General features: G+C 35.5%; 2 protein-coding genes across 2 annotated transcripts; both read left to right on the forward strand.

The window, feature by feature from the left end:
- Positions 1 to 1,340: 1,340 nt before the first annotated feature.
- On the forward strand, positions 1,341 to 1,970 carry LOC133852663 (wall-associated receptor kinase-like 20). Its single transcript, XM_062289427.1, has one exon. It carries the CDS (start codon positions 1,341 to 1,343, stop codon positions 1,968 to 1,970), a length of 630 nt encoding a protein of 209 aa, XP_062145411.1.
- A 6,236-nt stretch (positions 1,971 to 8,206) lies between these two features.
- Positions 8,207 to 11,518, forward strand: LOC133852664 (uncharacterized). The gene is made up of 2 exons (XM_062289429.1): positions 8,207 to 8,392; positions 10,916 to 11,518. Exons 1-2 carry the CDS (start codon positions 8,207 to 8,209, stop codon positions 11,516 to 11,518), a joined length of 789 nt encoding a protein of 262 aa, XP_062145413.1.
- Positions 11,519 to 15,635: the final 4,117 nt, after the last annotated feature.

Genomic DNA, 15,635 nt, shown 5'->3' on the forward strand with positions numbered 1-15,635 from the left:
TTCTATAAATACTATGTATTGGAGACCACTTTAGGAGATGGGTAGCCTTTCATTGGGCACGTGGCACCCAAAAAGTCTATACAAGGAAAGTGGTATTGGTGGCTCAATTTATTTTAAATCCCATCATCTCCTACACGGCTACACCTGTCATGGCTTAGCTTACCATCTCCACAATAACGGTGGGGGAATGATTGACTAGATTTCTTAGTCCCCTTTCCTCAAGTTATCACCCTTTTAATTTGCATAGGTTTTGATGATCAAGACTTAACAAGTTAGGTTTGCATCTTATATCCTACCCAAATCATAATATCTTTGTTACAAGTTGTTAGGATTTTAGTGTTAGCCTATTCGATAATCAAAACAAGTGTCATAAGTCTTTAAATACTTTAGTATTTTTTGTGGATGTGATTTGGAGTTTTTCAAGTTTTGAATTGTTGTCAGCAAACTGATCATGACAGAATTAGTTCAATGAGTCACTGAGAGCATCGATCGTCAGCATGCTGTCATAACGAGAGTGGTCTAGAAGGGCCACCAATAGTCTCGTCAGCTAGGCCGTCATCAACACATCAGCTCGAGTATGAGGTTGATATAGAAATCGTATCTCCATTTCAATTAAAATTCCTCTCAAGGCCAGCTGAATGCCTAGGAAAAGAAAGAAAAGTGGAAAGTTACATTACTTGCACCACTAATACAATTACTAAACTTATAATTTCACATGAACTTAAAACCAGCATATTGACTAAGTTCGTTTATTAAAATAATTTCTAGAATAAAATAAATTTCATTTTGTGCTAAATTCTACATAAAACGAATCATATATAGTTCAACACAAAATATGATATATGTTGAAATTAAATGTCTACTAACATAGATGAATTTTGCAAGTCGTTTAGAAAATAAATAAATAAATATTTAAATATAAAAATATCCGACCTAAATTTGTCGCTTTAGGCCTCATAACATGTTAAGTCGCGCGCACTGAATCCTCTAATTTGAACCGTATTTCCTCTCGATCTTTACCCATAATCATGTCCAGCTACCTACTAATTAATTATTTTATGATCTCTATGAGTGGGAGGTAGCTCTTAAATCTCTTCAATAAAGCTGAAACACTGGGCGGCGGGCACGCCTCTTGCCATTCATAGGTGACAACGCACTATAAAATCCTTGCACTTTGATCAGTTGATGTTCCCGTACATTTTAATAAATCTTAATTATTATACTCCAATGATCCCAACTTCTCTTCTGTGATTTCCTATAAATAGATTCTTTTCTCTCTATATTTTCTTGCTTCCATATATATATATATATATATGGTTTTTCCCAAAGTACTCCCAACAATGAACACTTTACTGAGGATGTTTCTTGTGCTCGTTTTACTTTCCCACGTGTCAGCAGACAAAGGTTGCCCAAAATGTGGTAGCATTGAAGTTCCATACCCTCTAAGCACCGATGACAACTGTGGAGACTCTATGTACAGAGTCTACTGCAACAATGGCGTTCTTGAGTTCTTGTCGGGAGGAGGGTTTTACTACAAGGTTCTAAGCATTAACCCAACTGCTTATAAGCTTGTCATAAGCCCCCCGCCAATACAGAAATACACGTGTTATTCTTCTGATTACACTACTTCGGAGGGATTAAGGCTGGACGACAACTTGCCCTTCAACATATCTACTCATAACACTGTCATGCTGCTGAACTGCTCGAATAACCTTCTCAGGTCGCCTCTGAACTGTTCTTTGAGCAGCTTTTGCCGGCTGTTTGAGGACAAGGTGGAGGAGGCGAGTGGGTGTAGGAATACTCTATGCTGCCATTACTTGAAGGACTCTGCCATGTTTTCGCATATGATTAGGGTCAGGGCCGGAGGGTGCAGTGCTTATACCTCTGTGGTGGATCTGAAGCCTGGAGCATCTTTGGATTCTTGGAACTATGGCATTGAACTTCAATGGGTGCCCCCCAATCGAAAATGATAGAAAAACATCAAAGCACAACAACTGCACTCACACTTGAGGTGGAGCCCGGCCAGTGTTGTGCACAAGAAGTGTAAGTTTGGAATGAAAAACGTACGTACGTACGTAGTTGCCAAGCCACAGGGTCTGCTAGTTTTGTAGGTTTTTGCAAATCTTCGGTACGTGTTTGATGTGTTGCTCGTTTGTGTCACATGCACGTGTACTTGCATTGTTTGCTTGTTTCCACTTGCTCGATCTGTATTCCTCAATTTTCATGTATTTTTAATTCTAATGTAATTATTATGCATTTAGATGTTTTGTGTGCTAAATCACTCCTAATCCAACCCGTAATGATTGGCTTTAACTGATAACCACTAGTTTTTTTTTTTTTTTTTTTTTTTAAAAAAAAAAAAAAAAAGAAAAAGAAAAATTAAACTCGAGGTCTCTAGCGAAAAAATTATTAGAGATCTCGTGTGCAAAAATAAACTACTTAAATTGCAAGATTGGAGATCGAAGAACTTCAGTTATTTTTTCACTGAAAACAATCTCAACCATTTATTTTAACACAAGGATCTCGAGTGATTTTTTCAAAGAAATGGCGAACATCAAGGCCGGCTATTCTCTTTGACTCTCATCCTCAAGTTACCGTGATGTCAATATTTACAAAGCTTAATCACATAGCCAAAAGGGCCTTTTTTCTTCTTCTTCTTCTTTTTTTTTTTTTTTTTTTTTTTTTTTTTTTCTTCTCTTTTTGACCGTAAAAGCCTATTTAATTTTTGAAAAATCTCATTTTTTAGATTTAAACTCTTCATTCTTGCAGGCACGTTTGTGAGAATCCGCTATCGCCAGACATTAGAATTTGTTGGTAGCCCGAATCTACCGCCAAGGTCCCCAAATTTTGGTATTCAATTGCTGGATTCCAACGCCGGCGACTGCCACCAGATTCTGGCAAAACAAGCCGGAATCCAACTGGTGCCGAAATCTAGCACTGGTTCAGCGACTTCTGGCACCGTCGCCGGATGCCTATCAGGCTGTCACCTTCGCCGAAATCTGGCCTATAAGGCCGGAATCTGACCAATTTCTCCAAAATCTAGCCATTGCCGCCGGATTCTAGCCAAACTAGTCAGAATCTGGTGAAAGTGGCCGAAATCTTGCTGGCTAATGATGGAATCTCATCATCAGTGATTTTTTGCTATTGGTGACTTTTTTGTACAAGCCAAACACCGAAAAATATTTTTAAGGAAATCATTTTTTTGAAAAATGATTTCGTTGAAAATATTTTACGACGAAAAACATTTTACATCGAAACAAACGGAGCATAAGCTTGGTTTGTTTTTGCAAGTCCAAGCCCGTCCCTCTAGTTCTAGAGGTGCTCTTTTGCTTACTTGAAAAACTGATATAAAATTAACTTGTTTTTATGTTTCTAATGATATTATCTATGTTTGGTGCTACTCGATCGGCTTCCCCTATTGCCCAATGGATGATCTCTTTTATTTATGGTCCTCCCTATTAGAAAAATAGTTCTGATTTATGGTCTAAGTTGGCTAAATTTGGTGAAGACTATGATTTTTCCTGGCTCTGTATTGGGGATTTCAATGCTATTACTGCTCAATTTGATAAGTTGGGAGGCCGTCCAATATTGTATATTTGGACCCCTTAATTTGTATTTGTTAAACCTTTAACTTTGTTATTTTCTAATGTTTTTTGTTAATTTTGATATTTTAGTGTTTTGTAGGTCATTGAGAGAAAATTGCGGTATTTATGTGGAATTACAAAGAAACGAGAAAAGAAGTCTTCAGAGCCATTCAAGCACGGGTGTTAGGGCTGACATGGCAGCAGTTTTGTTGAAACTAAGTGAGCTCGAGCGCACTCGTTAGTTAGCAGGCGTGGCGACCAGCACCCAAGGCAACCAGAGTGTATGGTGCGCGAGTCATCGCAAAAGCGCAACTTGGTGTGCACTCAAGCACAATAGCGCAGATGTGGCAGAACTGGGCAGACGTGACTTTCTTCCCCAAAATGGCATTTTTTTCAATTGGGAACGAAAAAGACATATTTTTCTTTGCTCTTTGTAGATGCATCTAACACAAACCCTAGCTTTATATTCTTTCTTTTCTCTAGTAAAGGGGGGAGACCTTAGAGAGAGGTAGAGGTGCCATTTTAGAATTGTTCTCAAACCTTAATATTTTATTATAAGATCCACCCCTTGGAGAAGAACAAATTTTAGCAATAGGTTAGGACGAATTTTCTAGGTAGTTTGCCATTTCTCCTCTCCTTTGTAAGTCTCTTTAACATTTATGCTTTCAATACAAGCTTTTGTATTTTTTAGAGGCTAAAATCATCAACTAAGTTTAAGGATGAAGCATCACTTATGATTAGCAACATTGTTTTCATGTGATGTAATATTTTTCAATTTAATGATTTGATTTTCTAATTGTTTTACTTCAACTCAATGTTATGGAAGATTCTTTGATATCTTTTGTGATTCAAGGATACATTTGATGATTTAAGATAATTTCATAAAATTGATTATGCTTGGTTTTCTTTATTTAAAAAAAATTGGATATCCCTTGTGATTTATTCTACGGATACACTTGATGATTTGATTTTTAATTGGATATCTTGTTGTGATTTGTGTAAAGAATGGATACATGAGATTGTTTTGATTAATTATTTGAAGCAAAAGTAAAACATACTTAAGATTTTATTATGAGAACTTTGAGAAATATTATTGATCATGAGAATATGTTGCTATGAATTTGTGAGTGTGGATTCCAAAACCTTAGTGCTCTTTATTATTTATTCTTTGTCAACTTTAATTTAGTTTATTGTTTTTCATGTTTAAACCCTAAAATTTGGAACTAGGTTAAAATAGAATTAGTTGAAAATAGAAATAAATTTTCGCAACACAATTCTCTGTAGATTTGACATCGCACTTGCACATACACTATATTGCAAACGATTCGTGCGCTTGTGAGTACTTTAAAACTCACAACAAGTTTTTGCCATTTAGTTGCTCTTTTAGCAATATTTTTAGCTCATTTTTGAATAAATTTGGTATGATTGATTTGAGATTTTCTAGAAACCCCTACACTTGGTCTAATCATAGTTTGATCAAAGAAAGGCTTGATCAGGTTATTGCCTCAAACTAATGGATCCACATTTTCCCTTCCTTTTCCATCACCCATTTACCAGCTCACACTTCTGATCATAATCCTTTACTTTTAGATATTGCTCTCATCTCTCCCTTTCTTCCACGCCCATTTCGCTTTGAGGAATTTTGATTTAGAGATCCTCCTTGTGGTATAGTTATCAATGAAGCTTGGTCTATAGATGTCAGTGGTTCCCCAGCCTAATATTGACCAGATTCAACAAGCTCCATCTTCAGATACCAATTTAACTTTTGAGCTTCACCTTAAATTACTTTTGAATGAATATCTTATCCAAGAAGAATCTCTTTAGAAAAATAAGTCTAGAGAAACTTTGCTCACTTGTAGAGATTTCAACACTAGATTCTTTCACACTAGTACCCTTATTCGCTGCAGGAGAAATACTATTGATCTTTTGAAATCCTCCTCTTATGGATGGATGACTGATAGGACTGCTATTGGAGGATGTTTTGTTTCCCATTTCCAGGATCTGTTTATCTTATCTAATTCTACCCCAAGTGAAGAGCTTCTTAATATTTTTCAATATTGCTCAATTTTAGCTGAAGATAATATTATGTTATGTGATATTCCTATTAAACCTGAAATTTACAATGCTCTTGCCAGCTTGGGTATTTCTAAGGCTCCTGAACCTTATGGTTTTACTACATTGTTCTATATGAAATATTGGAATTGTATCAAAATGACAGTTCTCAAAGCTGTATGAAATTTTTTCAGCAATAATCACTTTCTCAAAGAGCAAAACCATACTTTATTGCTCTGATCCCCAACAAGCTTAAAGCCTCTTCAGTTCATCACTATCGCCCTATCAATCTCTGCAATATTATATACAAGATCATATCCAAGTTACTTCTCAACAAGTTTATTTCTCCATTTCAAAATACCCCCCCCCCCCCTTTTTTAGGAAAAAAAATTGCTATGATTTAGGTGTTGGTTAGAATTTAACGGAATTTGCAAAAATACCCATATCTGAATCTTTGAAATTTTTTATAATTTTTTTTTTTTTAAAAAAAAAACACAATGGTATTTTGAAAATTTTAATAAGATTTAATGGAAAATTCTAACAGAAGACTGAGATTAAATTTTTTTTTGAAAAATGGATACTCTAAATTGAGACGTTTTAAAGTTTAGGTACCTTCTTTCAAAATGGGTGAAAGTTCAGGGTTATAAGTGAAGTTCTCCCAAATATACAGGACAACTTTATCTTGGCTCATGAAATGCTCCAGTCTCTCAAATCCAAGCGAGGTAGAAGTGGTCTAATGGCTGTCAACATTGATATGGAAAAAGCATTTGACAAAATGAAATGAAATTTTTTTATAGCTATTCTTCATAAACTTGGATTTCATCCGATATGCATCAATTGGATTCATTATATATTTCCACGTCCTGATTCTCGATTTTACTCAATGGTATCGCATTTGGCTTATTTTCACCTTCTCAAGGTCTTAGGCAAGGTGATCCGCTTTCACATTTTCTTTTCATTATTGGTTTTGAAGTTATTTTGTAATGACCCACCCCAAACGACACAATATTATTCGCTTTTGGCTCCCTCAAACTATACTTCCCAAGAAGTCACTCATCCTGATACTACTCTAGCAGAAGCGCACTTAATTGCGTAATTCTGATAAGTTCAATGCCATCACGACTTTAAAACACGTTGTGTCAAGATTTGTGTGAATACATACAAGCATATCTATATTCACATACCTAAGCAATATGGAACGTCACATATTTCCCGCCTGCTTCATAGTAGTCTTTGTGGTTTCAAAATAGCTCGATCTTGTTCTCCATTAAACCATCTTTTTTTTTCTGGTAATTTAGTTATTTTTACCCATGCCACATCTGGAGAAGCTATTATTATTAATGATTGTTTAGATAAATATATCTCTTGGTCTGGACAAACAGTCAATATCAATAAATCTTCCATTCTGTTTAGCAAAAACACAGCTCCATCCACTATCACTGCTATCCAGAATATAATTCCATATTCCAATACCCTTGCCACAGCAAAGCATCTTGGTCTTCCTATTTTGTTTGGTAAATCCAAAACAATTACTTTCTCTAATATTTTAGAAAAGATTCTAGGCAAAATTGAAGGTTGGAGATCCAAAACATTGTCTCAGACAGGTAAATCGATTTTGATCAAGGTTGTGGTCTCTGCTATTCCATCCTATGCTATGAGTTCTTTTATGCTCCCAGACAGTGTCTGTAATCAACTGGACAAGGCTTTCAAAAATTTCTGTTGGAGCTTTCCAAAAGATAAAGTTCACAATTTATCTCTTAAGTCATGGAAATCTATGTGCTCTCTTAAAGATCAGGGAGGTCTTGGTTTTAGGCTTATGAAGAATGATAATCTTTCTCTTATTTCCAAACTTGGATGGAAGCTTCTCTCAAACCATGACAGCTTATGAGTTTCTCTATTCCAAACCAAGTATATCAAGTATGATAATATTTTATCTTTTTCTCTTAAATCTGGTTTTTGGATTTGGAATGGTATTAAGGCTTGTTTTATTCCTCACATTCACTCGACTCTTCCCATTTGGTCTTCACCTTGGATTCCCACTATACCAAATTTTCTTCCTAACCCTAGGCTTTCATCTATTCCATCCAATAATTCATTAGTTATTGCCGATCTTATTCACTCTTCTACAAATTCTTGGAAGCAGATCCTTCTGCATTTCCTATTTGATCCTGCAAATGTCTCTGAGATTCTTAAAATCATTACTAGCCCTAACCCTTCTAAATTTCTTCTCTGGACCCCTTCCACTTCTAGTTCTTTCTCTACCAAATCAACTCATCATCTCATTAGTTCTTTTTCTTCTTCTCACCCCTCTCCCCTTTCTAATTTTTCTTGGAAAGCTCAATCTCAATCATCATTTAAAACTTTTCCTTTGAAAAATGGTTTGGAACATCATTCCTACTAAATCCAAGATAACTCAATCTATCCCATCTTCCTCCTCTGATACTAGTTGCTCTCTTTGCTCCTTTTCCACAAATTCTCTTTTAGATCTTTTATTTACTTGTCCTATTGCTCAAGTGGTTTGGTGCCAATCCTTTTGACCTTTGGATACTATTTCTTTAAATGTAACTAACATGACATATTGGCTTCTTATTATCCTCAATCCACATCGTTTGCTTGGTATCTCTCAGGCTGAGGCTCACATGTTCCAAATTTTTGCTGCTGTTATTGGTGATTATCTTTGGTTTATTAGGAATAAAGCTCATCATGAAGATCTTATTCTGAATGCACTTGTTATATCATCTACAATCAACAAGACTGTATTGGAACATCAATCGTGAAATAGTCCTCTAATATAGTATTGTTGAGTATAATCAATTCACTACAAAGAAATCACTAATTATGGACGGTTTTTTTAGAATTATAGTTTTACAGACGGTTTTAACCAAACCATCTGGAAAATTGTTTTTCCGGACAGTTTCATTTAAACCGTCTGGTTTTATAATTTTCAAACGGTTTTTTTAGAACCGTCTCTAAATTTAGTAAGTTTAAAACCATCAGTAAGTTTAAAACCATCTGGAAATTCGGTGTGCATGGGTTGAAGTTTAAAACCATCTCTCTCTCTCTCTCTCTCTCTCTCTCTCTCTCTCTCTCTCTCTCTCTCTCTCTCTCTCTCTCTCTCTCTCTCTCTCTCTCTCTCTCTCGTTCTTCTTCTTCTCTCTTCGACCGGCAACTGAAGATGGGATCTCACGACTGGAGAGAGTGCGTTTTTTGTCGGATCCAGCCGAATCTGTCAAACCTATGCTGGTGTGCGTGGGTTTTCGGTCGGATCCAACCGGATCTGGCCGAAACCCACGCTCGACCGGATCTCTGGCAGGAATACAAAAAGAGATCCGGCCGGATTCTTTTTTTTTTTTTGGGTAAGTAAAATTCTTAGGTTTGATTTACATTTTGTGTTTGTTTTTGGTTTAGATTGTGATGATTCACGGCTGAAAGAAGGGGTTGTGAAAATTTTTGGGTTTGGTTTGTGAAGGATTTGTGAAAAATTTTGGGTTTAATGTGTAGGTTCATGATGTGTAGGCCGGATACTTGATGGTTTTAAGAAAAATAACAAGAAGACAGGAGCTCCGTTGTGGGTTTGTGAAGGATTTGTGCAGAAGGCTCAATGTGGGTTTGCAGAAGGCTCGGTCCTCTCTGTCGTTGACCCCGTAGCATCGTTGACGAAAATGAATCGAGACAAAACAAAAAAAAAAAGCCAAAAAAAAAAAAAAAAAAAAAAAAAAGAAGAAGAAGAAGAAGAAAGAAAGAAAGAAAGAAATTATTAATTCTAGACGGTTTGGTCTCAAACTGTCTAGAACTAATTCTAGACAATTTTTCCAAACCATCCATAACCCGAATTTTCGATCCATTTTTCTGGACGGTTTTAAACCGTCCAAAATAAACCGTTTGGACTTTGTTCCAAATTGTTTTTTGCCATTTCTGGACGGTTTGAAACCGTCCAGAAATCTTGAATTTTTTGTAGTGATTGTGAGAGCTATTGGAAAATAACCGTTCATAAATCTTGAATTTTTTGTAGTGATTGTGAGATCTATTGGAAAATAAATATTCCGTGAGAAGACTTCATTAGTTTCCATCCAATAGTTGTTTGAGTGGCATAACTTCTTGCTTTAGTATTGACTTGTAATCGTTGTGTGCATTTGTTGGACTTGTTTAAGTTAATAGAAACCTCACAGATCGACATGAGATTCTTTCTAATTATTTGATTATTAGTTTTGGTTTAATGTTATTTGGTTGGTGTGGATTAGTTGCTATCTGTTGATAGCAAATTTTTGTATTTGAGGTTTATTTTTTTCCTTTTGCTATTACATTGAGTTCTGGGCTATTGAATTAAATTAGTGTATATTGTAAACGAGCTGTAGTTCTATCATTCAATGACAATTATAACAGTTTTTTGAATTTATTGTATTCCTACATATATATTAGAACTGGCAGTGGTTTATTATATTAATGTAGGTGTTTCTGAAGAAATTGTTGAGTGCGACGGTTAAAAAAATTATTATATTCCTACATAGCACGTCTTTTTTCTTCTTTTTTTCATTCTATTACTTGGAGGGTGGGTGATGGCAAATCTATAAATATTTGGGGTGACAATTGGCTGCCTAATTTTGGAGTTTTAAACTTCCAATCTGAGTTGATTCTTCCTAGGGACGCCAAAGTCTCAGACCTTATAGATGTTTCCATCAGGGGTTGGAATGATGGCCTGATTGATATTTGTTTTCCTGCTCATGTTGCTAAAATTATTAAAAACATTCATTTGTGCCCCTTATTGCCCCCGGATAAGATAATTTGGAATGGTTCTAAAAATGGGACTTTTTCGGTTAAAAGTGCCTATCATTTGGCTTTAGATTTGTTGAAACAGAAGTATGAGGAATGCTCATTCAGTGTGGGTAGTAGTGATTTCTGGAAGAAAATTTGGACTATTAATGTTCCTAATGTTTCAAAAAAATTTCTTTGGAGGGCTTATCAGAATGCTTTGCCTACTAAGCAGAATTTGTATAGGAAGGGTGTGGTTGAAAATGATATTTGCCCTTGCTGTCAACTAGAGGGGGAATCTGTTGTTCATGCTCTGTGGTGTTGTCCGGGTGCTCAAGATATATGGGGCTGTGGACCTATTTTCTGTCAGAAATCCCCCTCTTTTTTTTTCGGACATGGTTGATCTTGTTTCCTACTTATTATCTAAGTTAAATGCTGACATGCTGAGTCTTTCTGTGGTTATTTTACATAGGATTTGGCTTCGAAGAAACAAGCTAATTTTTTAAGGACAGTTTTCTCCTCCTCTGAAGGTATGTCTTGAAGCTTCTCATCTCTTCCAAGACTTCCAGAATTGTAATCTGAGGAAGTCGCTGTCGTTGGTTTCCAGAGTTGATAGTTCTAATTCTTGCAAATTCTGGAATCCTCCTGTGGCTGGTTTTGTGAAAATTAATTGGGATGCTTCTTTGAATATAAATTCTGCTTTGATTGATATGGGTTGTGTGATTAGAAATGTTGGTGGTTTTGTAGTTGCAGCTAAATGTGGCATTTCTAGGGCTGTTGCAGAACCGGTTTGTGCTGAAGCCATGGCTGCCTTTTTTGCTCTGGAGTTCTGTTGTGAGTTGGGTTATGTGAACGTTGTGAGTGAGGGTGACTCTTTGCAAATTATCAAAGGTGTTTGTGATTCTGATTATTCCCTTGACAGAATTGGTCATTTTTTGGATGCCATTAGACAGAAAGTTGGTGAGTTTTCTGAATGTAAGTGGAGTCACTGTCCTAGAGATGCCAATGAAGTGGCCCACTGTCTTGCAGCTAGAAGGGCTTCTTCTCTTGGTCTTTGTAATGTCTGGACTGCTAATATGCCTTTGTTTATTTCCTCTATTTGTATTAGAGACTTTTTAGTCTCTAGACTGTAATAGTCATCTTTCTTAATGAGAAGAATTACTTCGTTCCAAAAAAAAAAAATACTCATATTTTCTTAAAAAAATTAAAACTAAAAAAAAAAAAAAAAAAAAAAAAAAAAAAAAAGTAATCTATAAACCCAGAAACCGAAGATTATAAAAAAACAATTTGCATTTTCATAATTTTTTTTTTTTAATTAGTAGCATGCATCATAAATCATCCTCTGCAAATATAAATAATTTGCATTTTAATTTTCCCAATCATATTTTCTCACATGGACATATATATATATATATATATCTTAAAAAAACAACTTCCAAAATCGATAAAATTACAAAAAGTATTATTAAATAAATTCTGAAAAAATAAAATAAATAAAGCAACAAAAAATAAAATAACATAAAGAAACCTCTGGTCGTCGGTGGTCCTCGATGGTATTCGATGGCCGGTCTTCAACCTTCCCCGAAGCTGTGAGAGAGAGTGGAGAGAGAGAGAGAGAGAGAGAGAGAGAGAGAGAGAGAGAGAGAGAGCTAAACAGAGATAAAGAGAGCTAGAGAGAGAAAGTGAGAGCACATACCTTCGAACGGCGATAATGGCTTTATGCGGAGGCCGGCGGTACATACCCTGGTGGCTTCAACTCCGATTTGGAGTACTCGTTTTTTATTGGAGTCGTTTTGGTCATAAAACGGCTCCAATTATTTTTAGTTTTTACTCTACATGCATATTAAACGACTCATATTTTCGTTTAGGACCCTATATAGTATATAATATATAAGGTTAGTTAGTCCGACTCGATAGCTTGTTCATATATATATATATATATAGAAAAATATATTACTAAAAAATGAGTTACATAAACTTAAGCATGTATATTATAATCCGTTGATAAATAGTTAGTTATATATATATACTTATATTATAGTTACTTAGTTATATAGAATATATTAGACTTAGCTAGATCACATTATACGTATACCATTAGTTTATGAACTCGAATAGCATTCAAAACGAGCTCGAGCTTGAGCTCGCCCGAGTTTTAAACGATCGAGCCGAGCTTAAACACACATTTCATAGATCGACTCTAGTTCGATATTGAAAAATTATACATATACTAATAATTAGTTTATGAACTCGAATATATACCATTAACTAGCTTAAACACACATTTCATAGATCGGACTAATGCACTAGGATCAATCGGATGGTCGATCGATCATATTATTCTATCATGATCGATCAGAAGACTAGACTAGGATCGATCAAAAGTTCGATCGAACCTTTACTGTGTCAAGTATGATCGATCAAACTCTATCATTATTAATTAGACTAGTGCAATAGGTTCGATCGGATATTTGATTGATTGAAGTAATACACTTTGATCGATTAAATCTTCTATCGATCCTAGCTATGATCCTATCATGATCGATCGGACCAGTACTTAAGATCAAGTTTGATACTGACAACCATAAATACAACTTATGTAGTGCTATATATATATATATATGGATTCGGCTTGCATGCGGTAGTTTAAAACTACCGCATGCATAGTGTAGTCGAAAACGGTACCGTTTTTCACAAAACGGTACTGTTTTCCACTTAAAAAAATTTGCAAAACTTTTAATAAATTTAAAAATTATAATAATTGAAAACCAAAAATTTAAAAAAAAAAAAAAAAAAACAAAAACAAAAACAAAAACAAAAAAAACAAAACTTAAGGGATGGCCGGTGTTGCCCAAGGGGCTGGTTGGCCACCCCATTATTGGCCAAGGGGGTGGCTGGAGCCACCCCTTGGCCGATATAGGGTGGACGAACCACCCCAAATCGGCTTTGGGGGTGGTCCGGCCAACCCCCAAAAGGCCAAAAAAAAAAAAGGTTTGGGTTTTGGGGGGTGGCTAGACCACCCCCTACGGCCGATCTGGAGGTGGACGAGCCACCCCCAAGGCCTTTGGGGGTGATTCGGCCACCCCCCAAAACCCAAAACTTTTTTTTTTGTTTTTGGTTTTTAGGCCTTTTGGGGGTGGTTTCAACCACCCCATACGGCCGATCTGGGGGTGGCTCAAGGCCTTTGGGGGTGGACTAGCCACCCCCAAAACCTTAACCTTTTTTTTTGGTTTTTTGGCCATTTGGGGGTGGTCGAACCACCCCCAAAGCCGACTAGGGTGGTTCGCCCACCCTAGATCAACCAAGGGGGTGGCTCCAGCCGCCCCCTTGGCCAATAATGAGGTGGCCGGCCACCCCTTTTGTTTTTTTAGGTTTTTAATTATTATTATTTTTATAATTTTTAAGTTTATTAAAAGTTTTGCAAATTTTTTTTAAGTGGAAAACGGTACCGTTTTCCACTACATCATGCATCATGTATATATATATAAGGTTAGGGTTTATACATATATTGGTTAATTTAGTGTTATATATAATATATAGGATTAGGATTATTATAAATGGAGTTGTTTAACAAAAACAGCTTAAATTGGAGCCGTTTTAACAAAAATAGTTCTAATTGGAGACGTTTTAAGAAAACTAAAACAACTCAAATTGGAGCCGTTTTTTGTCAAAACGGCTCCAATTGAAGCTGTTTTGTTTTAAAAACGGCTCAAAATCGAGCTGCTTTACAAAAACGGCTCAACTTAGAGTCGTTTTGGTTAAAATAGCTTCAATTAATTGGAGCCATTTTTGTTAAACTGGCTCCAATTCGAGCCGTTTTAAACGGTTCAAAATAAAGCCACTTTAACAAAATGTCTCAACTTGGAGCCGTTTTAATAGAAACGGCTCCACTTAGAACCGGTTTTCTAAAACGGCTCCATTTGAAATGGCTTAAATTGGAGCCACTTTTACCAACACGGCTCCAACGTTTTTTTTGTCGTGTTTGCACCTCTATTTAATATGCACACTGATACTTATGGTCGATGGCCATCACAATATGTCTTTACGTTAAAGACGTACGCATATATAGCAGATATGTGTTTCTGCAAAGGAATTTGAGGATACAAAGCGACAATGTAGGTTCTCTATTTAGATCTTGATTCCAGACAATGGGAGACAAATGACACTTATGGCATGTGCTGAAGTTGTCATTGAAGCTGAAATTTGCTTTAAGATGTAAAATTGAAAAACCTAGACCCTGAAAGGTGACTGGATACAATGTACATGTGAGTTAGGCATTAACCATATGGTTGTAAACTAACCACTGTCTCTACTTTATCACAGTAGAATTTCAAGATTTTAGTGCATGCATGATAGATATGAAGGATTGGTTGTCTTTGGCTCTTGATTATTGATTGTTGATGGTGTTAATAATCATGTAGTACAACCATTTCACCGACATGTAGTACTACCATATATATATAATTACATTTTTACATGCAGTATGCTTTATGATTCAATGTTTGATAACTTTCCGCTGTATCTGGCTGGATTTGAAAGAGGGTTCATGAGAGGCTAGCTCATCGCCTATGGTGTACGTGTACTTGAATATGTTGTTAACATATAATAGTATCCCATTAGGTGTACTTTACCATGTACATAAAAATTCTCAGGGTAGTGTTCTTACTTTTTCTTCTTTCAACATTTTTTTTTTTTAACCAAATTAATAAAATTTGTCAAAATGTAGTCCAAGTCTTCCTCAGGATCTTTGCTATTGCAACATAAGTTAAGATATATTCTCATTGATTTGGCAGTTCCAATCAATTATTATATTTTTATTTTTTTAACGATGACTAATTGGATGATTGATTGAGACTGTTACGTTTGTATTGTGAGATAGTTATAGAATAATAATAAAAAAATATCCATATTGATTTGTTGTAGTGGTTATTGCGGACTCATTCCCTGATCTTAGGTATTATCAATGCTTTACAACAATGCTTTAATTTGTGACATTTAATATAAGGGGATTGAGTTGGTTTCGACGGGGCCAAGGAATGTCATGCTTTTTTAAAAGAAAAAATTAAAATAAGATGTACGTTATTTGACTTATTTCGTTCTAAACATTGTTAATGGGAGGTTAAACTTATGATATTTGTGAAATTGACATGGTTAGTGTTTAACCTAAGATTTGATTTTACTTATTTAAAATCATATAGTGCATTATAGGTTGACACATGGTCAAATTATGTATTTTAAGTATCCAACTTT

This window comes from Alnus glutinosa, chromosome 12 (genome assembly GCF_958979055.1).
Source record: "Alnus glutinosa chromosome 12, dhAlnGlut1.1, whole genome shotgun sequence".
NCBI classification, from domain to species: domain Eukaryota; kingdom Viridiplantae; phylum Streptophyta; class Magnoliopsida; order Fagales; family Betulaceae; genus Alnus; species Alnus glutinosa.

Coding starts and splice junctions, on each gene's coding strand:
- LOC133852663 (XM_062289427.1), top strand. CDS start 1,341: ATGAACACTTTACTGAGGATGTTTCTTGTGCTCGTTTTACTTTCCCAC.
- LOC133852664 (XM_062289429.1), top strand. CDS start 8,207: ATGACATATTGGCTTCTTATTATCCTCAATCCACATCGTTTGCTTGGT. Junction 8,393..10,915: donor CATCTACAATCAACAAGACT/GTATTGGAACAT, acceptor CCTCCTCTGAAG/GTATGTCTTGAAGCTTCTCA.